The sequence below is a fragment of the Sinocyclocheilus anshuiensis genome, unplaced genomic scaffold (assembly GCF_001515605.1).
Source record: "Sinocyclocheilus anshuiensis isolate Anshui unplaced genomic scaffold, SAMN03320099.WGS_v1.1 scaffold904, whole genome shotgun sequence".
In the NCBI taxonomy this organism is placed as follows: Eukaryota; Metazoa; Chordata; class Actinopteri; order Cypriniformes; family Cyprinidae; genus Sinocyclocheilus; species Sinocyclocheilus anshuiensis.
The window spans coordinates 113,678-137,362 of NW_015552589.1; the positions used below are offsets into that span (position 1 = coordinate 113,678).

A 23,685-nucleotide genomic window follows, 5' to 3' on the forward strand; every position below is an offset into this window, starting at 1 on the left:
AATACCCAGCATACGGACTCATAATTAGATTTATGCATATAAAGTTTCATCAATAAGTGATTTATTGGGACTACATAATGTTTTTAAAGTGAATCGAGATTATATTCCTTCAGTTTAAACAATCTAACTGCTCTTTCTGTTTCGGACTCGTAAAATCGTAAATTGTTTTGGCTAAAATTGGGAAATTGATATTGGGAACCCTCTTTAGTCAAATAAATAATTAAACAAATAAAAATAAATAAATGGATAAATAGCATAGGAGAAGTTCAGCGTGGAGAGTGGAAATAAAGTGGAATACATTGCCCTCAGCAGCACTTAACATGTTCAGCCATCACTTATGCATAAGTGCATAATGACTCAGACTTTTTTGACCTAACTAACCAATTTGTTTTACTTCTTATTTACACTGATGTCACTTGTTTTGTTTTGTTTTTGAGCCAAATGCACTTTAAGAATGATCTTTGTAAACTGTTTTTGTAACCCTGGCCCTCACAGAGGGAATCTAATAAAATTCACTTTGAATCTGTTTTTGACTAATGCTAATGCAACTAAATGGCTTATGACATTGACTGAGGCTAAGCGATCAAGGGCAGGTTACAGTGCGTGATGACACAACGCTAAAGATTTAGACATCTTCAACCAAGAAACACAAACAACAAGGCCAATGATTAGTCATCTGGCCTTCACCCACGGCACAAAATCACAGAATATATAAGAAAATGAAAGCAGACACCCACACACTTCAGTGTGCACTTCACGCCAAAGTGTTGAGCACTAAATACTGGTCCCAAAATTATCTCCACTCAGAGCTGCAAAAAGTTGACTGCAGACCTTTTTAAATATCACTTATCATATTGCTGGCATCGCTGGTAGCTGATACATAAACTGCTAAGTGCTTGTTCAGAAATTAATAACTTGCTCTCATTATTTGAATATCCAAAGTTAAAAAACCCTACTGTTGTGGTTCATTGAAACAAGTTCATAATATAATAATTTAATTAACTAAAAAGACATACATATATATATCTTTTTAGTTAATTTAGTAAAATTAATATATAGTTTCATATATAATATAAGTAAAACATCTACAATGATAAAATGTTAATTAAGAAACATTTCAGGTGTTTCCTTCTTTTTTTCTTTCTCTTTCTCCACTCAAAATGTTGCAAACAAAACATGTTTTTGCCAATTCCTTTATGACATCATTCTCCAGGAAATTACATAATTTTTTAAAACAAAAGCACAAAATAAGCAAGTATTAGCAATTAGGAATACTATGTAGTTTTTTGTGTGTGTGTATTAGTTGCCTTGTCTTATTTAAAACATTCAATCTTTTTGTAATTTGTAATATGAATCAAAATTATTATTAAAAAAAGAATTTAACATAATGTAAGCTAACTCTCAATTCTTCATTTCAGCTCTTCATCTTGTTAATTTTCTCGACACTGTGTAAATAATAAAGTTAGAATTAATGAAGTGCCTTTTTTTTAATAGAACATATTCCTTAAAGTCCTCATTTAAATATCTTCCTTAAATGACAAATTACAGAGTTCAAAAGGTACTACATAACACGAATGACCCAGGTGTTTATCTGCATACAAATAAACTGTAAATAAAATTATGTAATCTAGAAAGAGTGATATCACATCCACCCTCATATTTTTGGCCAGAATTAATATGGTGCTACATGCTGGATGTGGAAATGTTTTTTTTTTTTTTTTGGACCATTGATTGTGCATGCCAATAGAGGGCACTAGTGAAACTACACAAGGTTACTTGCCTTTCAGAAGGAAACTATAACCCGTTTAATTTGGAGTCTTGCTGCAGCATCACAGTCTCTATTATGAAATTATCACTACCTTATGTTTATAATTGCAGCTATTTCTGTGGTGCTGGAGGTACATAAACGCTCCTAAGCCTTTTTCCATGTGTGGTCCGGGACAGCGGAGTTCGTCTGCGTGTCACAATACGGTTCAGTGCTGTCAGAATTTGCCGCAGTTGCTTTTTTCCTCTCCTTCTCCGCATTCTCTCCCTCCTCCACAGCAACCGAAATAAGAAGCGGGGATTTTCTGTGAAAGAAGGGAGATGTATTGAGTGACGAAAGTGGGTGTGTTCCATTCAGAAATAAATGCGTGTATGGCTTCACCCTCCACAGTAAGCAACAAGGGGTGAGGAGGTCAAAATAAACATTCAGAATGCACTTGTATGTCATCTTTCACACCATTTTTTTTTAATTCAAGTTGGCCGCTGATACGGTCACACAATGGTTTACACCTTCAGTTGCAGCTAATTTAAAATCTTTATGCACCATTTTTTGCACCGTTTTTTTGTAATTAACAAGAGTGCAGAATTCAGTTAGCGAGTGCACGCTCTGAACAAATAAAAACAGATAACAAATTGTGCAACATAAGCAGATCTTAATTTAATGCTGCAATCGACACCTTTCATTCATTTTCACTTTGTTCGCAACTTAATAGATTTAGTTTAAAGGGGTCATATGATGTTGCTAAAAAGAACATTATGTTGTGTATTTGGTGTAATGCAATGTGTTTATGCGGTTTAAGGTAAAAAAAAACACATTCTTTTCCACATACTGTACATTATTGTTTCTCCTCTATGCCCCGCCTTTCTGAAACGCATCGATTTTTACAAAGCTCATCGGTCTGAAAAGCGAGGTGTACGCTGATTGGCCAGCTATCCAGTGCGTTGTGATTGGCTCAATACTTCAAGCGTGTGACGGAAATGTTACGCCCCTTACTATACTGCGATGCCGTGTCCTGTGAGCGGAGGCCGGCGGGTTTGAGTGAGCGGAGGCCTTAACTTTTATAAAGAATATCTCTTTGGGTTTGAGACTTTAGTCTTTGCAACTTTAGGGATCTTATCTATGCATGAACAGCTTGTAACACTCCAAAGAGAAAGGAAAATTTGAAATGGCATCATATGACCCCCCTTTAATAGTGTAGGGGCATTGTTGGCTATGCCTTTCCCAGCCTTACACACACTCCGTCTATGGTTGTGCACAGGTGTAACAGCGTTGAAGATGTGCTGTCCCGATCTAGAAGCACTCTTCATCAACTGTTAGCCATTCTACTCTCTGCGGGAGTTTTCCTCGTTCATTCTCGTAAGTGTCTACATTCTTGCAAAAGCATGTGTGAATGCAGTGCTGCAACAGCTGGCTGATCAGATCACAGACACAGAACAACAACACATGGACTCTGTTATAATCATCCTCTGTGACTTTAATAAAGCAAATCTTTCCCGTGAACTGCTAAAATACAGACAGTATGTTACATGTCCTACCAGAGACAGTAATATACTAGACCACTGTTACACCACAATAAAGGATGCATATCACTCTGTCCCACAGGCAGCTTTGGGGCTCTCTGATCTCTGTCTGGTTCATCTTATATCAACCTACAGGCAGAAACTGGAATCAGCTAAACCTGTAATAAGGACTGTAAAGAGATGGACTAATGAAGCAGAGTGGTATTTACAAGCCTGCTTCGACTGAACTGATTGGAGTTTTTTTGAAGCTACTGCCAACAATCTGGATGAGCTCACATAGACTGTAACTTCATACACCACTATCTGTAAGGATATGTACATCCCTACCAGGACTCATTTAACTTACAACAATGACAGACAGCTCTGTCAGGCCAAAGAAGATGCTTACGAGAATGGGGACAGAGTCTTGTATAAACAGGCCAAAAACACACTGACAAAGGAGATCATAGTGGCTAAGAGAAACTACTCCGAAAGCTGAGAAACCTGTTTTCAGCCAATGACTCTGCTTCAGTGTGGAAAGGACTGAAAGACATCACCAATTACAAGACCCCATCCCCCAGCACTGTGCTGACTCAACAACTAGCCGACAATTTGAATGAGTTCTATTGCAGGTTTGAAAAACCCCACACACCCCACAGGCACCACCATCTCTCCGGACCTGAAGTGGGAGTTCCACATAGACTCCATTGTCAAAAAGGCCCAGCAGAGGCTGTACTTCCTTCGCCAGCTGAGGAAATTCAACCTGCCACATGAGCTGCTCACACAGTTCTACTCTGGAGTCACTGAATCCGTCCTCTGCACTTCCTCTGAACTGTCTGGTTCAGCTCAGCTACCAAAACTGACCTCAGAAGACTACAGCATATAGTCCGGATTGCTTAGCGAATCACTCATACAACCCTCCCCACTCTCCAAGAACTGAACTCATCCAGAGTGAGTAAAAGAGCTGGCAAAATCATTCTGGACCCCTCACTCCCAGCCCACTTCCTCTTTGAACTGCTGCCGTCTGGTCAGCGCTACAGAGTACTGAGCACCAGAACAGCCAGGCATAAGAACAGTTTCTTCCCTCAGGCAATCCATCTCATGAACAGTTAACTTGCCAATAAACATGTAAAACTCTACACTATTTATACATTTATTTATTTAACACACCATACTTCTTTCCTTGCATTTGTACATAACACACCTGTACACACAAATACCATGTATTGTCTATTTGTATATTGTGTTTTTCTTCAAAAATGTGTATATTGCAATTTCCTATTTACTTTTCTATTTCTATTTTTATTATCCGTCTTGTCACTGTCATTCTGTTTGTGCTGTGGAAGCTTCTGTCACCATAAGAAATTCTTCGTATGTGTAAACATACCTGGCAATAAAGTTCTTTCTGATACTGATTCATACTCATAACAACATCACAAATATTATTACATTACGTTTGGCAAAATCTTGTGCAGATCTATGTCGGGATCTGGTTCTGATGAAAAGCAAAGAATCTTTGGAGAAAACAGTCCATTATTGACTATCATGATTAGTCTCTTTTCAAAGTCTCTGTGTGTGTGTGTGTGTGTGTGTGTGTGTGTGTGTTTGTGTGTACCTGTCTCCACTCTGAGTGATTAACCGTCTGCAGGTCTCCATCTGAACATCCAGGCCTCTTTTCATGCTGCATATCTCCATATATTCATGCAAATGCCTGTTCATATCCGACTTAGCAGTTGCCAACTCCAACTACATACAAACACAACACAAACTTTGAGTAACAAAAAGTCACTTTAAAAGGCAAACTTTAAAAGATCATGCGATATTATCAAGAAACCTCTCTATGTTGTTTGCCTTGCTTGATAAAATGCTGTTATGTGTTTGGCTAAAAACACCTTCATGTAGATGTTTGGGCACAAGCAAAAACGTTTTACCTCAATTTGGTCAATGGTGTCTTGATACTCCTTTTCACGGGACTTGAAAAGGGACTCTGTGTCCTTTATTACTTTCTCTATGGACTCCTCCTGCTGTGTGAGACAGTGTGAATTAACAAAAGAAAAATGTTTGAGAAGTCTTGAAGTTCTTTCTCTACATAATGGAAATATTTTGCAGAGAGTGAGAGAGAGACATCTAGATGAAATGTATCAAATTAGTTAAAATGGCAACTCATTTTTTTTTTCTCCTTCGTTTGCTTTTTATAGCAAAACTGATGAGCCAACAAAAACCACCAAACTGTAATAGGTCTAGCATGAGCGTTTTCATATTACGCTTGTATGACAGGGCATTTTATCTGTGTCGGCTCAAAACAGTTGGATGAGAAAACAAAGTAACAGTACAAAAATAAAGCAAATCAAAAAAAATAAAATAAAATGATGGTGCAGCAACACCAGAAGATAAAGCTTTTTACTACAATACTGTAGTTGTTTTTCTTAAAGCAATTAAAAACTCTTTAAAAATGTATAAACTTGATGAGATTTGATGACTTGGTTTAAATAAACATTATGTGAATGTAAACTTCAATTTCATATTGGATGTTTAAATGACTTTTTCCCAGGTATAACTGGATCTATTTCATACATATATTTATCATGCCAATTTCATTTCCAAAGTCCATCACTGGAGCTGAAATCAATTAAGACAAACGTACATCTCCTTGGTTCTCAACACTTAAGGTGCATCCTGGAAAATCTTCCCAGAGTAATAGAGTTTCCTCCGTCTCTTCCCACGCAAGACTGTCGCAGTCATCGTCAAACTCACACTCACGCCTGTGCCATACGAACAAACACTAATTATCTTAAATTATTTTAAACAGTCTGTATTCAAATCCAATTAAGTGTGTGATCCTCAAAATAACAACACAAACCAGAATGTATCAGCTCTATGATTGTAGTAGACGACCATTTCTTTTCATTAGAAGTACTATTTATTTAGTTGATGTGCATATCTTCTTGCTAATTGAGAAGTAATTTATTATGTTTGAGTAAAACTGATTAACAGGACTTTCTTAACTGAAATTTCTGACATTCAATGGAGCCACTTACAGTTGGTTAAGCATCCTCTGCATCTCCTCATTGATCTCCTTATTCCCGCTCTCCTCACTTTCAGAGATGCTTACTGGTTCATCACTCTCGTTCCCCTTGAATGTCTGCGACGCTGGTTTTCGAAGACGGCGGGTCAAGGTTGATGGAGGTGTGGCTACTTGCTAGAAAAAAGTAATGTGAATGAAAAATTAAAAACACAGAATATATAGTCTTCGGTGTCACATGATCCTTCAGAAATCATTCTAATATGCTGATTTATTTGAACTCAAACACATTTGTAACATTATAAATGTCTTTACTGTCACTTTGTCAATTGAATGCATCCTTGCTGAATAATAAATAATTAATCAATTAAAAAATAAAACTCTTACTGACCCAAACCATTTGATAGTGATGTAAATAAAAATCTGGTATAAATTCAAATATAAAAAAAAGAAAACCTTAAAAGTCTCTGAGAAAGGCGGGACGTAAGGAATGGTAAAAACACACAGAAAATAAGGTGTATCTGTATGTAATGTATTTCATGTAACTGCAAATGCAAATAGTGATGATGAAAGACAAACCTGGAAGATTTGAATCATGTCTTCGCAATTTCTCTGTTGGGCTACATCACACAGACGAGCCGTGATGTCAATCCTGCGACAGATATCCATGTCCACTTTCATGGCCTTCTCCTGGATTTTACTGTCCAAATCAGAGTGATTCTAAAGGAGAGAGGATGTGAAAGCCAGAACGAGACAAACTGAAATGGAGTGGATAGATAAAGAGGATCAATTACTCTGCTGAGACATTTGTGGGACACCATTTGACTGGACCTTTTTTTGTGCTTCCATTGAAATAAACAATATTGGCTAAATGAGGTATTTTTCAGGTCGGGTCACATGAATGTTGTCATTAACTCACATTGCTCATGAGGCCTTTGAACAGAACCAGCTCTGCTTTAAGCTGCTTAACCCTCAGAGTAAGTTCATCCTGACACACCTCGCTTTCCTGCAGGTCCTGAAACACACACACACACACACACACACACACACACACACACACACACACACACACACACACGTCATCAGATGCGGCAAGTGTAGACAGTGGAAAAGATCTTAAATTAATCAGAGTCTTATTTTAATTAATTTAAATATTAAATTGATTTGGTTTTACCTCTTCAAGCTCTGCAACCTTGTCCTGTAGATCCACCCGCACTGTGTATTCATCTTCCCATCTAGAATAATTAATAAAACCAGAATTGGCCAAACCTCAAACTTTTTTTTTTGACCTTAATCAGGGGAAATGCCATATCTATTTTGATGTGCATTCAATGAGTTTTACTATTGTATACCTTGGCTTTGATCATCCAAGAAAGTATTAAAAACAGACTGTAATGAATTCTACTGTGGCTTCCTTATAATTATGTCATAAATAAATAAATAAATAGCATTCTATTTTTATATTTATTATTCTTGAAAAATACTTTTAAAAGTGAAATGTGTAATTTCTGTGCCCCTACCATAACAAACAGAATTGACCTTCATTTGAATGTGCATTCAATGGGCTGTACTGTTGTATATAGAATTCAATTAATTTAATCATAAAAAATGTACTTTGTAAAAAAAAAAAAGAAAAAAGAATTTGACTCAACTTAACCAAGTCTGTACAGCTTTATGAAAGCAAACATGAAACTTCACTTCCACACGTCATAGAAATACAACCACTAGCTAAGAGCGAGTGAATCTCAGCTAAAAATAGAATCTCTCATGTAACATGACCCTACACTTTGGGCTGATACTACTCTTCTCATGTAGTAAATCATCTTCTTTTTTTTGGCGCAGAAAGTGTTACGTAACATGTCACCAGACTGTATGCATAGGGGACGCACGCTACAGCCTGAGACAGAAAGTGCAGGACTGTTCACACACACGTTCCTTCCATTTTAGGCCATTACTGCAGTATCACTGCAGGTGTTAGAGCACTTGATTTATGTTAGTGTAACACTCAGATAACATCCATATAACCTTCTTCATCTTGACACACCAATGAATATACAGACAGCTGTAAACCAGGTGCCACTGCATCACATACACAACTAAAACAAAGACAAAGTATAACAGAAAAACATACAACCAAGGTTTTTTTTTCCCAGAAATAAACCTGACTGTTGACATGAAAAGTGCTATTTTGGCTGGGATTCAGTGGCTTTGGCAGCTGGTAGTAGTCTGGGGAGGCTGAATGGGAGGTAAGAGAGAGATTGTTGAATTATTCTCTATTGGCATCCTGGCTCAGTTCAGTACTGCATTGCAGATGCTGAGGCGCAGAGGGGAGGCGGCTGAAGTTGGAATGAAATATATGGAGAGATGAAGAGAGCGATTCATCGAGAGGAGGGGTTATATAGGGTATTAACATAACAACTTTGTGCTATTTTACTCATTAGTCATGTATTCTTCTGAAACCAAGCTGAAAGTATAATTTAATACTAATTAGAATTATTCATAGTAAAATATTACTGCATTACATTATTACCTATTAAATAATGATATAGTTAGCCAAAAAAAAAAAAATCATAATAAAAGAAAAAAAAAAAAGAAGTGCAATTCAAGCTTACAATATTTAAAATTGGGGGGAAAAAGTATAATAAATAAACCTCAAAAATGAAATAACTGTCTCGCTTTAATTACTGAATGCAATTAAAACCACTACTATATTTACTATTACTACTAGTACTATTTTACTAGATTCAAATTTGTTTGTTATGGGGGCTTAGGGCAAAAATGTCACTAAAAATAACAAAATTATGTATTATAAAATACATTTTTCATTATATCAAAGTATCTAATCCAAGCATGACATTATATGTTTAGAAATAATATGCCCCCATATAGGTAAAAAAGGCCCTGAAATTGAGACTGATATGAGCTATATTTTTTTTTATTTAAGAAGTACAAAGTGAAATTCTATTTAAAGGCTACTTCATACTGCCTCAAAAATGTCAAGTGAAAAAGGATTGAAATGCTGAGTGAGAACCAGCCCTAACAGACTTGTCTTGCTAAAGAACAAAAGCACTTCTTCAGCGCAAACACATTCATCATAAAAATTTGACAAAATGTTTAATATATTTGCAGTAAGTGCATCTACTGATCTTTTATGAGGGCCATAGGCTTGAATAAGCAAGGCCCTGTTAGAGCTATCGCAAGAATGCTGAGTGATACACTAAGGTGTGCGTAAAAGTTGCCCTTTGAAGCTCTATACATCACATCGCGCTCATACTGACCTCCGTTTGTATTCGTCTCTCTCCCTCTTTACCTTGGCCAGCACATTGTACAGGGCCCGAATCTCTGGGGTGATTGTGTCGATCTGGACACCCACTCCGTCTGGAGGCACCCATGGCAACACACCTGGCCCCGAGACCCGCGTCTCACGCCCGCTGCTGAACCTCTGATTATACGACCACACAGTGCCAGGATGAAATCTGGGTGGAGGGTTGCTGGTACAGCCGATACCAGTATTGACATACTTCCCGTTAATATTGCTGAATGTTTTTGGAGCAGGATCAATCGTGCTGATGGGGAAATTTGGAGTAAGATTAGAGTTAGAGTCCGTCAGATTGGATGGGTTCAGGTTTTCTACTGTTGTCCTGTTACTGGACTCGAGAGGGAGGATGGTGTTATTGAGAGTCGGTGACAGCAAGGCTCCGGACAGATATGCGGTGTCGTTCGCGTTCTGAAGGGGTATCAAGTCGGGCCTGATAGGAATCAAACCAACGAAGCCGGTTTGCACTCCAATATCTCGCGTTAAAGTCTTATTTTCCACACACTTCGCGCTCTCATCCAATGCCTGTTGCAGTTGCTTTTCCAATACTTTATTGCTGCGTTCCAGTTCATGTACTTTGGCTAAAAAGCAGCGAAAGCGCAAATTTAGAGTTTTGAGGACGCTGATGTTGGATCCCAGGTCGTTTCGCAGGGCCGCGGCGCCAGGAGGAGGTGGAGACACCCGGTGGAGATAGTTACCCAGGTGCAGATACGGTGTTCCCGGAGGGGGTAAAGCGCCTATGTCCAACCCATCTTGCCCGATGCCACTCGTCTGTTCGCTTAAAAAAAGGCCCGCTGGATCGGTCCAGTGGCCCGACGACGCGGAGTCCGCGAAGCCCGTCACCTGGTTCTGCTGGAACGGATACACATTCTCCCCCAACACAGGATTCATTCTGGAGTAGGAAAATCTGAAATGCTCAAAGTCCGGCATGAACACTGATTTAACAGCGTGTCTTTGAAGCCGATCCTCTGAAGTGAATAAACTGAAGGAACACTTGTCCGATTCAGTGGGACCAAATGACTGAATCCGCTCAAACTCAAGCCTTTGATTATGACTGTGACAGACTATAATGTTACGCGTATTTGCATGCCATTTGCTATAACAGTACCTTACCAGACGTGGTTTATTTTCGTAGAGAAGATTGAACGCGTCTTCGTAGGGGATCAGCCAAGCTCCAGAGCAGAGATAAACATGAGAGGAGCAACTGCGGCTCCTTCATACCGTGATTGGTTAGTAGAAGCGCCTCAGTCTCGCACATCGCCACAGCTTGCTTATTTTATCAGACTTCAACGTGTCTTGTTTAATTGATGCTGTGAAATAAGACATTTAACGCCAGGTATTGCGTTACGTTATATTTTATTGTGCAAAATTTAAGTTCAGCATTTTTATTGTGCGTTTGTGTTTCTGGGATTTACGGTAGTGAAGGTGTACCTTTACGTCACTGACTGTAATTGGCAACAGCAGCGTGATGCAAATCGCGAAATCTGAGCAGTAATAATATGATTTTATTTTTTGTACATCTAAATAAGAATACTAAAGGAATCGTACGTTTTTACAGTTAGTCAAAGCAACGTTTAATTTCGTTTTATTTAATTTTTACATGTATGAATATGACATTTAGATAATAAAATATACGGGTTTCTTCATCTGTAGACGCTTTAGAAACGCAGAACATTTAGAAATGTAGTAGTTTAATTGTTTTAAAACACAGTTACCCTTTTTGTCTCCTTCGTATAAGTCCATTATGCTTGAGAGAAATTACTTTCGGAATGGATTTTCATAATTTAAAACCGAAACTCTGTTTGTGACAAGGCAAGGGTAAAACTACAAACTCTCAGTTTAATCTATCTAAATCTTTATTATAATATAAAGCAAGACTTGTGTATAAGCCATGTGTTTCTATTGCAGTGAGAAAGTTCTAGTATTACAATATAGGCTACCAAAGCATACGTCTCACATCACGTTAATTATCTAGACAGTAAAGCTAGCCTATATTTATACAGTATCTTTCAAAACACTGTTTACAAAGTGCTTTACAGTTGAATGGAAGAACAAGCAGGACTCAGACAAATGCAAACAGAGGACTTCATTGTGTGACACTGCAACTCACCCTCATTAATATCTTCAACATGACATCACAATAATTAGTAAACAGAGCTTTATTTTTAAAAACATAAAATCAGAATAGACTGGTAAAAAAAAAAGTCCGCTTTATTTTATTTTGTAGACTTTGGTGTTTGTACAGTCTCTGTGAAAATTAACCATTGAAAGAATATTATTCACAAAAAAAGAAATCACATTACTCATTTAGCCAACTAAGTCAAACGGCCTTGGTGAGCTTTAAATATGAAACACATGTAATACATATTTTTTTCTATTTATTGGGGGCACAGTTTACAGGTGGATCGGCCCACTGGGAATTCTCTCAGTGCTCCAGATGGCCAATCTGCTACTGACTTCATGGAGCGACAGCTGGTTTCCTTACCTTCTTAACCTCCTCACACTCATCTTAGTGTAAAGAGAGCTCGGTCGGTAAATAAAAGCAGTATTAACACAATCAAGTTACCGAAAGCCATACTTTTTGCTCTTAGGACAAAACAAAAGAATGAAGTTATTTTCTTCAGTGTGCTCTGTGAAATAAGAAAATAAGTAGATAGAGTGACTGTCCACAGTGACTCATCACAGCTAGTGCTACACATAATGACATGCTGTGGAAAGTGAGCTGAGATTATAAGAGGGGAGATAAAGGGATGATTACAGGCTCTTGCAAGTCCACTGGCAGCTCCGTGACAAGACACTTAAGGCACTGAGATGTGAAATACCAAGATAACCAAGTGTCAGATTATATTTAAGCAAACAATTAGAAGTTAAACATGTATAATCATTATAATGGAAAGTGAATAGCACTTGCCGAATGCGATCACAAGACAATAATGTCTGTTGGTTGACCAGAGTACATTTTCAACTATATCCATACATGAAACATAAATTAATTTCAGTCACTACAGCATGATTCAGTGGATGTGATACATCTATTTACAACAATATTGTGAAATATTATTACAATTTAAAATAACTGTTTTCTATTTTAATATATTTAAAATGTAATTTATTCCTGTGATGGTAAAGCTGAATTTTCAGCATCATTACTCCAGTCTTCAGTGTCACATGATCCTTCAGAAATCATTCTAATATGCTGATTCGCTGCTCAGTTATTATCACTTATAATTAGTGTTCAATTATTAATAATGGTTCTTCTTATTATTAGTGCTGAAAACAGTTTTCGCTGCTTAATATTTTTGTGGGAATCATGATATATTTTTTCAGGATTCTTTGATGAACAGAAAGTTCAATAAACAGCTTTTATTTGACATTGAAATCTTTTGTAGCATTGTAAATGTCTTTGCTGTTTTTCTTTCTTTCATAAGAAAAAAAAGGCTTACACCAGACAAAAATATTAAGCAGCACAGCTGTTTTCAACATTCATAATAAATGTTTCTCGAGCAACAAATCAGCATATTAGACTGATTTCTGAAGGATCATGTGACACTGAAAATTCAGCTGTGCCATCACTAGTGGATCTATCTGTCTTCCTATATAAAGGAGTGAAGTGCAGTCATAAACGTTCCTCTGAAGAAAGTTCGTCCATTAAATTGTACTGATTCCATTTACACGGCATTGTTATAAGTGCCCATATACTCACTGAGGTCTGAGATAACTTTGCCCAAAGCCTCGGCAGTCCCCATGAGGCTAGAATGATGTTCTGCCTGGCATCTTGCTTATCTGCAAAGCTCAATGAGAAACGCACAGTCCAGCACACTTCCTCACTGAAGATCAACGTGTCTAATGCACGCAGCAAGCAAACAACGTTTTTAAAAACTATATGAAAGTACATAACTTTCCCTATGAACAGACATAAATCATTTAATTCATTTATTTCTAGTTAAAGTGATGCGGTTCAAAATGTTGTCAGTACACCCAAACTTTTGCAGTTAATAATTATAACGCAATTCCCTTCAGTGTCACTATACGGCAGTAAGAACTAACGATGCTGTCAGGCAGCCACACCTCCTATGTGTATGTCAGTGAAGGTGCATTATAGCTGTTCATGCTGTCATGCAGTCTGTTTCCAAATGTAGGAACATATTTATATATAATATATAAATTTCAACAGTATGTGCTATTTAAAAGATTTACAATTAAGTCCACGGAGGCACTTAAGAAGCATCAGGACCATAAGGTGTATAGGGCAGCATCACTGCAGCATTGCACAAAGTGGATCTCTTACAAGTGATAGGGTGCTCCCAGCGGTTTGAATGAGAACTGCAATGCAGTATGACTGTCGTGGACTTTACAGTGCAATGCCTTTTTAAATAATTCAGTGGCTATGCCATCATACCGGGTTTTTTTTTTTTGCAAGTCAAGAGATACTTTTATTCAGCAAGGATGCATTAAATCAAAATGAAAGATATTTATAATGTTGCAAAAGATTTCTATTTTGATTTTTTTTACTTTCTATTCATTAAAGAATCATAAATCATTCTTTAAGAACTTAAAGAAATGTATCACGTTTTCCACAAAAATATTATAATAATAATAAGCAGTAAATCAGCATATTAGAATGATTTCCGAAGGATCATGTGACTGAAGACTGGAGGAATGATGCTGAAAATTCAGCTTTTCACAGAAATATATATAAAGTATATATAATATATATTTTATATAATATTTATAAATATATAGTTAATTATACGGTTTTCTTCCTCTTTTTCAGCTTATCAAATTTGACTTCCATATATTAAATTATATTATTATTAATAATGCTGTATTATTATTTCTAATTCTGAGATGACTTGAAATATTTTACACTATGTTCATGACACTTTTCTGACAACAGCATTCAAAAATGCCAGAATGAATGAAATAATGACCAACAGACACAATGACGCTTTCAGAATCAGGCATTGTTCATTCAGCATGGAAGACACCAGACCCAATATCTGACATTAGTAACGTAGTATCTGGAACAGTCAAATCACAAAGCAACATGACAAAGGCAAAAAACACATGACACAATCCCTTCATCGTACACCAGACAATAGAATCATTTAGAACCGGCAACAAGCACTGTGTAGCACCAGGTTTTGAAACTGTTTGCTTTGTCTGACACATCTGCAATTCTTTTATTAAAACAACTGAACCTTAAATACAAGTTGATATCAACACATTTGATTCCAACATCTCGCAAAAAGTATCATACTGCTTTAACAACGTCAACACAATGACTGAGAACCATTGTAAGCGATGCGGTGTATTTCACGCATTTAACCAAACCATACACATCATTACTTTAATATATTCATAAGCACCAAAATCCAGTCGCGAAGAACCCTGTTGCTGAGCTCACAGCAATACTAGAGTTAATTCATAGGTTACAAAAGAAAACACCAAATGCATTTAATGACCAGGTGTCAGAGCAATTCAAATTAATAATGTTACATGCTGAGTTAATGCTGTTCAACAGTCTGGATTATACGACCGATTTAATACGACCCAAGTAGCGTGTGACCATAAGCACCAAAAAATGTCAGCATACGAAATTTACAGTTGTGGAATGGACCTGTAGTGAAGTGGTGGTCTTCAAGTGCAGGATTTGTGAATGAGTCAGTGCAAAGGCTGAGTAGGTGTAAAAATCTAGTTAAATAATCCCATTCAGCAGCTATTTTCTCGTAATTGCTGGTTTGTCAAATAAACATCTCAGATTTGGTGAGGTAAGTTGATAACTGTTGCCCTTTTATGAACATTGAAATGAGAAAATAAGTTAGATAAGGGATCAGTTTCAAGTCTGATCTGGGACCTGTTCCACTTTTTTGTCTGTTAAAAGGCAAAAACTGAGACTAGCAGGAAATGATCCCATCTGAGAAGGATACTGACAGCAATTACCCAGTCTGAGACCACCTGGATTCACAAGTGTAAGAAAGAACCGTGAGATCTCCTGATAAGCTCCCTGACTGCTGAGTTCATGCGTTTAAAATGAGCTGTAAAAAAGACAATCAAAATAAACAAATTAAAAATATAAGAATATAAAAAAAACAAATAAAAAATACTCCATAAAAGTCATCTTCATTACTGAGCACATAAATTAAAAACTACACCTCCTTCATCTTCACACGTCATCCCTTCTTACTGTCTGGCTGAGAGAGGGATGTGAAGATGGAAAAGAGGACGACAAGCACCAGATTAAGCAGAGCGTGGATCTATATTACGGCGCTTTTCCACTGCGTGGTACGACTCGGCTCGGTACGGCTCAGTACGGCACGGCACGGTTCGGCTCGGTTTGCGTTTCCACTGCAGTTCAGTACCGCTTTAGAGTGGGCGGGATTATTCACATGTTGTTATAGTTGCGCCGCCTCTACTACCACGACTCCTAAAAAAGCCTTTTTCATTCCGCGTCGCCCCATCAAGCTCTCGCTGGATCCGCTCCTCTGCTATCAACGAGAGGAATGTCTGTACTTCCGCAACAGACAACAAAACTTTTTGGTTGTTAAAAAAAGGTGCGCTCGTTCAAAACAGTTGCGTTCGATCCTTGGCTGGCTGTGCTGATTTAAATCTAGCGGTTCTTTTGTGTTTGTGTCGCAAGTTCAGTGACGATTCTCTCCGGCCAATCAGTGACCAGCAGAGTTTACACGTCACGTTTTGGTAACGGTACGGTTCACTTGGAACCCCAACCGAGGTGGTACTAAAAAAAGTACCAGGTACCAGGTACTGTACCCAGTGGAAAACTCCCCAAAAGTGAACCGTACCGAGCCGTACCATGCAGTGGAAAAGCGCCATTAGTGTCTATGGAGGGCCTTAAAACACTTTCAACCCCTGTGTCTGCCTCGACCTCCCTCTCTGTGAATTCTCTTGTTTTGCATGTTCATTTTTTCTTCCGCTCCTGGGAACATCTTGGGCAGTACCTGATGCAGAAGGAAAACAAGGCAAATGTTGAAATATAGATGTATATTCACTAAAACCGATATTCTTTTTTGCTATATTTAGTGAGTTACGTCAGACTAAATTTTCTATTTCTGCACTGATGTCTAACAGCATTGACTTGCATCAGTTTCAAGGGCAAAAATCACATGACTACTAACCATTTCCCCCTGGGCTTGGTGGTCAGACCCACACAGGCAAAGTGGAACCACTCGATAGAACACTAAAGAAAGAGAAACACACATGCTTACCACAAGCACAGCTCTGAAGATAAATATACAGGAATCTGCTGTAATATACTGCTGCAGTCTGGGAATGGAGTTTTCAGCATATGACTAGATACTTAACCTCCATTTTAACTTGTAATGGGTAAATAAATATAATCAAATAATAAAATTAATATCTATCTATATGTAAGCAATAACGTATGAGAGGCTGTGAGCTTGTTGACTTCTGGTCACACTGCATGAAATGAGAAAGGAGACTCACGTCTGTATTGTCACAGCCAATCATCTCCCCGTATGAAACCTGGTGGCAGAGGCAATAGGTGGGCTCATTGGGGTCCACTGGCATGTCCAACACATCCGAGGGGTGCACGTTCCCAAAGTTCACAGTCGGGGTTGAAAACTCAGAGCTGGAAGAAAATTTTATTAGATTTTGTTATGCATTTATTTTATTTTGGGGCATTTTGCCTCTTTTATTGACAGAAACGGTTAGAAAGGCGAAAAGAAATGATGTAGCCCGGACTGTAGGGCAAACAGCTAACCATTTGGTTTTTCTAAAGATTAAAAATGTATTTCAAAACAACTTCTTAAATATTTATGTACATGCTTGGAGGCTCCAGTTCCCCTCTACTTTGAAATCTATTCAACATCACAAACACATTGTATTTACAGCCTAAAGAAATCTCTACTTAAAGATGAAAAATAAAACAAAACTTAAGCTGCCTTTGGCACATACACTATCGTATAAGATTTTTTAAAAATATTTTTGAAATAAGTCTCTTATGATCACCAAGGCTGCATTTATTTGATCAAAAACACAATAAAACAGTAATATTTTGAAATATCATTACAATCATTACAACTATTTTCTATTTTAATATATTTTAAAAATGTAATTTATTCCTGTGATAGCAAAGCTGAATTTTCAGCATCATTACTCCAGTCTTCAGTGTCACACGATCCTTCAGAAATCATTCTAATAAGCTGATTTGCAGCTCAAGAAACATTTCTTATTATTATCAATTTTGAAAAGAGTTCTGCTTAATATTTTCTGAAAAACACGCTATGTTTCTTTTTCAGGATTCACTGATAAATAGAAAGTTCAAAAGAACAACATTTATTTAAAATATAAATATGTTGTAACGACTTTACTGTCACTTTTGATCAACTTAATGCATTCTTATCTGAAAAAAGGATTTCTTTAAAAATCAAACCATTTGAACAGTATGTATATAGTATATGTATGAAGAATACAAAGCTGAAAAGTTGAATTACAAAGACAAACCAGCTTTTACTGCAATTCTGGTGCCACGAGCAGCACAAAAATGACTTTACAAACAAAAAGAGAATTATAATAGAAAATGTGCGTGATTCTCACCTTTGTGTGAGTTTGACCTTCTTCTGTCCGCTCTTTGAGCTGCAGTCATCGTCAGAGCTCTTCACCTTTGACCTAGTGCGAGTCACCTCCTTCTTTTTGGGTCCTCGATGGTCACCTTCAAACAACAATAAACGACCATCAGAGACTGTGTTGTATGTATAGAGATCCACATAAGAGATGTGCATGTGCCAAAACAGCACTAATAGTCATAGGAAGCTATCAAAAGCACAACACTCACTCTTGTTGCCCTTGCTGGAGGTAGAGTCATAATCAGTGCTTTCTATCTGTTTCTCCTTGAGGTCGGCCTCAAAGCGAGCCAGGTCTGTATCCAACCTTCGGATATGCTTGTCCACCTAAATGCATAGAATAAATGAAGTGTGATCCATTGTATTTAGTTATAAAGCAACTAAATGTACATTACAAATACATATTTTACAATATATTTACGATATACTACCATTCATAGGCTTGAACCACGAATATGTTTTTGATTGAAATCTCATTTGACTGCATCATTCAGAGCAAAATCATTAATATTATGAAATATTATTACAATTCAAAATTAGTGTTTTCTATAGCAATATATTTTAAAATAATTTTTTTTCCTGTGCTAGCAAAGCTGAATTTTCAGCAGCATTAATCCAGTCTTCAGTATCACATGATCTTTCAGAAATCATTCTAATATGCAGCTCAAGAAACTTTTCTTATTATTATCAATGTTCATAACAGTTGTGCTACTTAATATTTTAATACTATTTGATGAATGAAAGTATTAATTTCTTTTAAAAATTCTTTCTGACTCCACACTTTTAAACAGTAGGGTACCTTTACATTTAAATGTAATATATCAACAGAATTTGCAGTAGTTATAAAAGCTAATTTGTAAGAAGCAAATGCAAATTCACACTAACCATCTCATAGGTTTGCATCGCAAGCTGGACCTTGTCATCTCCAAACTCTTTACACTTTCCATAAGACTGCTGGATCTGTCTTAACAGTGAGAGCTTCTGTTCAGAGGACAACGTCCGAGCGTTGGCTGTATATTCACGAGCCAGGGAATCAATCTGCCCTTTAAGATCTAGAGAAAGAAGTAATGTAAACAACCAACCACTCCAGGGGCCTGTTCGTCGTACGTCGCTAACTCAGTTAGCTGGATTTGATTGTTGACGATTTGGTGTGATCTTGGATAGTTTGGTTCTTCGAAGCTCATCCCGGAGTTGCTGTCATAGCAACAGGTCCGTAAGCTTAAACCTGCTCGGGAGCAGGCTTATTTCATGTAAACTGGATTAGATGGCATCTTTTTAGCAGAATTGATACTTAAAATCTGTCTGTTATCAACGCTACTTTATTACAAGAGTACCCTACTAATCCAGGGACAATAATTTAAAATAATAATCATTTAAAAATTAATTTAAAGATAATATAATAAAGTAGTCTTTAATACTATAGAGATTTATTCATCATAAAATTATTACTTCATAATTGTATTCGAGTCTTACACACATGCTATACAGATAATGTACAAAAGTAGCTGTTTCATTGTCTTTTGAGGAAGTACAGACTTTCCTCTCGTTGATAGCAGAGGAGTGGATCCAGCGAGAGCTTGATGGCCCCAACACTAAACTCAATCCAGCCATACTAATCATCAACAATAGGTGCATTCGAAGAACCGAATTAGCCAGATCATGATTAGCGCGATGATATCATCTTGGACGTGTCATTTGATCTCGGATGTAATAAACGACGTACGAAGAACGCCAGGGGTAACAATTAGAATTTTTGATATCAACAATTCAATTTTCACTGGTAAATATGTTAATTCTTGATATCAACAATTAAATTTTCCCTAGTTAAAATGCTAATTATTGATATCAGGAATTAAATTTCAACTAGTAAAAACTATAATTCTTGATATCTGTAATTATATTTTCACTAGTTAAACGTCACCATAGGCTGCCATTCAAAATCAATTGTTGATATCAAGAATTGATTTCTTACTAGTTGAAATTTTATTTGTTTTTTCATGTGTTTATTTTTGGTTTTATTACACTTTCTTCTAATACATCAAATAAAAAATACAACCAAAAGGAAAAATATAACAGATAATAATGCGTCATACAAAGTTTGAACGTTTTACTGGACTTTTTTTGTTGTTGTTGTAATATCGTTGTATTTAGGCTACATGAATGAGTCGTGTCCTAATGGGCATTATTTTTATATAACATGTTGTCCAGTCCTTGAAGTATTGGTGGACAAGATGAATGATAAAGTCTATTAAGACATGAATAACAGTCTCTCAATTGTAGTTGGTTCGGAGAATGGACAACGATTTAATAAGAATTGTGTAATCTTGCCCATCTGGTTCATTGCTTATTGTTATGATTATTATTATTAGGCTATTTTATATGATTATTATTATTATAATTATTATTATGCTATTTTATTAGGCTATATTGTTGTTGTAAGTTTGTAACTATAAATGTGTTTACTTAAGACCTAACAACAATTGTATCATTAAATAATTAATAAATATTTTTTTCTGTTTTGGAAATGTGCTTGTCTCTACTATCCCTTTCAACATTGAGTGTTGTTTTGGCAAAACAACAATGTGAGGGGTGTACTCACTTCTGTGAGATACTGTATATTTAATCATTTCTGGAAACTTGAGAAGTGTGTTTTATTGGGGTAAATACAAGCATTTCACATATTTCTATGCACACTAATAATATGAAACTACTGTCGCTACACTACGGTTATACACATTTATTGCATTTATTTTCAATAAAACTGAAAAAGGCTTAGAAGATTCCTTATCCTGTGGCTCCCTCTAGTGGATAAAATTAATATCACAGCCTTCATCTTCCAGTTGAAATGGCTGATAGTTTAGAATTTGATTTTGGCAGGGGCTATTTGAATACAATGAATTCTATTTACACTAAGTGAAAATAGCATATTTTCTTAGCAATAGATTCTATTTACACTATTTAATAATAGGAGTATTTTCTTGCAGTAATAGTAGTTTGATGCTGTTCGTACTACTTAGTGCAAATAGTGGCCAATATCTGCACCTCATTATTGTAGTAGGCTACATTATAAAACAGTACAGGCTACAGTAATAACGTATTGCGTGTAAATTATAATTTTTATTTAAAAATTATTAAATGGATGCCGCCCCTACAACTAGCCCTAACCTTAATCAATATCCACACGTTATTTTCCACTTTTCGATAATTTCCTTCATTTTTATTGAAAATATATGCCTTTCCGATGTGATACGGGATGTGAAAAGGGAGAAGAACGAGTTCGGCAGAAGGCGGAATCGAACTCGGGTCCTTCGCGTCAAAACACAAATGCTTTGTGCTCTACCATCTGCGCCACTGAAGCTGACAGTTAGTCGAAGTCTTTTTGTAGTGTTGTGTAACACTACCACACGTTGGTAGGCGGAGTTAGTGCAAGTAGCCTCTGCCAAAATGAAAACAAGATAATGATTAAAAATAGCCTACAGGAGCGTTTTATTTTCATGAGAGGGCAATCGAATATGCCCATTCTCTTTTGGGCTCTGTACCTTGTCCTCTATCCGCCATAAACATTCATAAAGGGTTGCACTCGTCATTAAATTATGCACATATCCAAAAAGGAATTCATTACTATGCACATATCCAAAAAGGAATTCATGATATCTTAAATAACAATTTTTACTAGTGAAAATGTAATTTTAACATGTAAGAATTAAGTTACAGATATCAAGAAGTATGTGTATTACTAGTTGTAATTTCATTTTTGATATGATAAACGTATTTCTGCGAGTGATGACGTCATTTTTGATATCAAGAATTCGTGTTGGTACTAGTGGAAATGTAATTCCTGATATCAAGAATTAAATGGTTGATATCAGCCATTTAATTCTTGATATCAACAATTCATATGTTTAAATGTTAAAAGGGCGACAAAACTATTACAGATATCAAAAATGCATTTTTTACTAGTTACAATTCTAAATGCACATATCAGCTTTGCATTTCTTACTAGTAGACATATAATTTTTTATATCAACAATTACATTTTTACTAGTAAAAATGTGAATTCTTGATATCAAGAATTCATTGTCACTAGTTGAAATGTTAATTCTTGATATCAACAATTTAATTGTCACTAGTGACAATGTTCATTTCTGATATCTGAAAATGTATTTCTGATATCAAAAATGAGGAGAGTCATTTCAGCCGTGCCAAGCCGAGTCGTACCACGCAGTGGAAAAGCGCCATTACTATCCCAAGCAATCAGACATAAAAAATAAACACGTAAAAATGTCGTTAAAATATGATCCTATATTACTGTATTGAGGCAGGTCTACTGTTTAGACTCACCCTCTGTCCTCTGGTCCAGATCTTGCATCAGCTGGAAGTTCCTCTGCAGTTCAAAGGGCAGATTCTCTATGCCTAAAGAGATAGAGTGACATAAATCATCTACACTATTATCAAGGCCATAAACAGACCCATAAGGCTGTGCGCATTTGAAAACGAGCACTACAGTAAACAATTTCCATCTGTACGAGTACGAGCGCAAGCTAGCTCGACTTTATTGAAACATTGCGCTATAATATCGCCAGGTAAGTTATTCATTTAAAATATTTAATTATTGTAAGTATTAATACTTAAGTATTAGTGTTACATTCTGTCACGTTTACCGGTACCGCACCCACCAAACAAAAATTCAAAGCCATCGTTCACTTCATAACACTGTTTACATTTACAGTTAGCCCGTTAGCTTCAGAGCCCAATGGTCGTACTGACGTGTTTATTAGCGCTGTTTTGTGTCGTTCCGCGGTCGTTTTATTGTAATTCGTGTGTGCATGTGAAGCGTGCAGACATGCCGGACAATTTGAACGCGGAAGACGTTTGTTAATGGGGATGGATATCGAAACAAAGACAATAGCCTTACTGTCCAAATAGTGCTCTAGATACATTCCAGCCGCCATTTTGACAAACACAAACAAAGGTTCTTCCGGTTTGCCGGAAGTCCTGGGGTGGCTATGAGGGGGAGGGGTCATGAGTGGGGGGGTGTCTGTTGACCTCTTTCATGTCCTCTATGTATACTTTGAAAGTGTTGAAACAGAATGATAAAGCCCGTCTCTGGATGTTCAGAGATATGTGCTTTGGCAAATAGCAAAATTAGTGTAGTTGTAACAAATTGGGAACGAATTGTAGGATTTTTTTTGTCTCACATTTGATGAATGGCTATATTCTTCTTTATTTTGTCATCTGCATATCAACATCTGTCAAATTTAGATGAAACAGTTTTGAGGTTAAGTAATGTAATCAATCTTTGGAAAATAGTGATCTATCACATTATATTATGTTGAAGGGAGGAATTTGTGGACACAAGTTTTTATTTTAAAGTGAAAAGATAAAATTAGACCCTTGGGCTAAGATGCTCCACAGGATTGGCACAGAAATATAATTATTTAATTTAATATTTATTGTAATTCATTATTCAGTAATTTAAT

General features: G+C 36.6%; 2 protein-coding genes across 5 annotated transcripts; both read right to left on the bottom strand.

The window, feature by feature from the left end:
* Positions 1-1,341: 1,341 nt before the first annotated feature.
* LOC107665494 (intermediate filament family orphan 1-like) lies at positions 1,342-10,911 on the bottom strand. Of its 2 annotated transcripts, none has more exons than XM_016456406.1 (9): positions 9,565-10,911; positions 7,461-7,521; positions 7,206-7,301; positions 6,866-7,006; positions 6,303-6,463; positions 5,909-6,026; positions 5,196-5,285; positions 4,880-5,010; positions 1,342-2,069 (listed from the first exon to the last, which is right to left on the bottom strand). In XM_016456406.1, exons 1-9 carry the CDS (start codon positions 10,530-10,532, stop codon positions 1,913-1,915), a joined length of 1,923 nt encoding a protein of 640 aa, XP_016311892.1. In that variant the 5' UTR covers positions 10,533-10,911; the 3' UTR covers positions 1,342-1,912. The 2 variants fall into 2 exon arrangements, with proteins under 2 accessions (XP_016311892.1, XP_016311891.1); XM_016456405.1 differs by having other exon boundaries at positions 1,343-2,069; positions 5,196-5,288.
* Positions 10,912-16,427: 5,516 nt separating this feature from the next.
* LOC107665491 (inhibitor of growth protein 4-like) lies at positions 16,428-23,318 on the bottom strand. 3 transcript variants are annotated; one of them, XM_016456400.1, is made up of 8 exons: positions 23,121-23,318; positions 22,547-22,618; positions 19,091-19,257; positions 18,418-18,532; positions 18,180-18,294; positions 17,067-17,211; positions 16,739-16,800; positions 16,428-16,561 (listed from the first exon to the last, which is right to left on the bottom strand). In XM_016456400.1, the coding sequence occupies exons 1-8, from the start codon at positions 23,227-23,229 to the stop codon at positions 16,522-16,524; spliced, it is 825 nt and encodes a 274-aa protein (XP_016311886.1). In that variant the 5' UTR covers positions 23,230-23,318; the 3' UTR covers positions 16,428-16,521. The 3 variants fall into 3 exon arrangements, with proteins under 3 accessions (XP_016311886.1, XP_016311887.1, XP_016311888.1); XM_016456401.1 differs by lacking the exon at positions 23,121-23,318 and adding an exon at positions 22,973-23,105; XM_016456402.1 differs by lacking the exon at positions 23,121-23,318 and adding an exon at positions 22,933-22,951.
* Positions 23,319-23,685: the final 367 nt, after the last annotated feature.

What these genes read in the sequence shown, in the direction of transcription:
- LOC107665491 (XM_016456400.1), bottom strand. Translation starts at nt 23,229, where the DNA reads ATGACCCCTCCCCCTCATAGCCACCCCAGGACTTCCGGCAAACCGGAA. An exon ending in TCTAGAGCACTATTTGGACA is followed by an intron (nt 22,619 to 23,120) that starts GTAAGGCTATTG and finishes CTATCTCTTTAG; the next exon opens with GCATAGAGAATCTGCCCTTT. An exon ending in TTGGCTGTGACAATACAGAC is followed by an intron (nt 16,801 to 17,066) that starts GTGAGTCTCCTT and finishes CTCTTTCTTTAG; the next exon opens with TGTTCTATCGAGTGGTTCCA.
- LOC107665494 (XM_016456405.1), bottom strand. Translation starts at nt 10,532, where the DNA reads ATGCCGGACTTTGAGCATTTCAGATTTTCCTACTCCAGAATGAATCCT. An exon ending in ACATGATTCAAATCTTCCAG is followed by an intron (nt 6,464 to 6,865) that starts GTTTGTCTTTCA and finishes ACTTTTTTCTAG; the next exon opens with CAAGTAGCCACACCTCCATC. An exon ending in CAGAGGATGCTTAACCAACT is followed by an intron (nt 6,027 to 6,302) that starts GTAAGTGGCTCC and finishes CGTATGGCACAG; the next exon opens with GCGTGAGTGTGAGTTTGACG.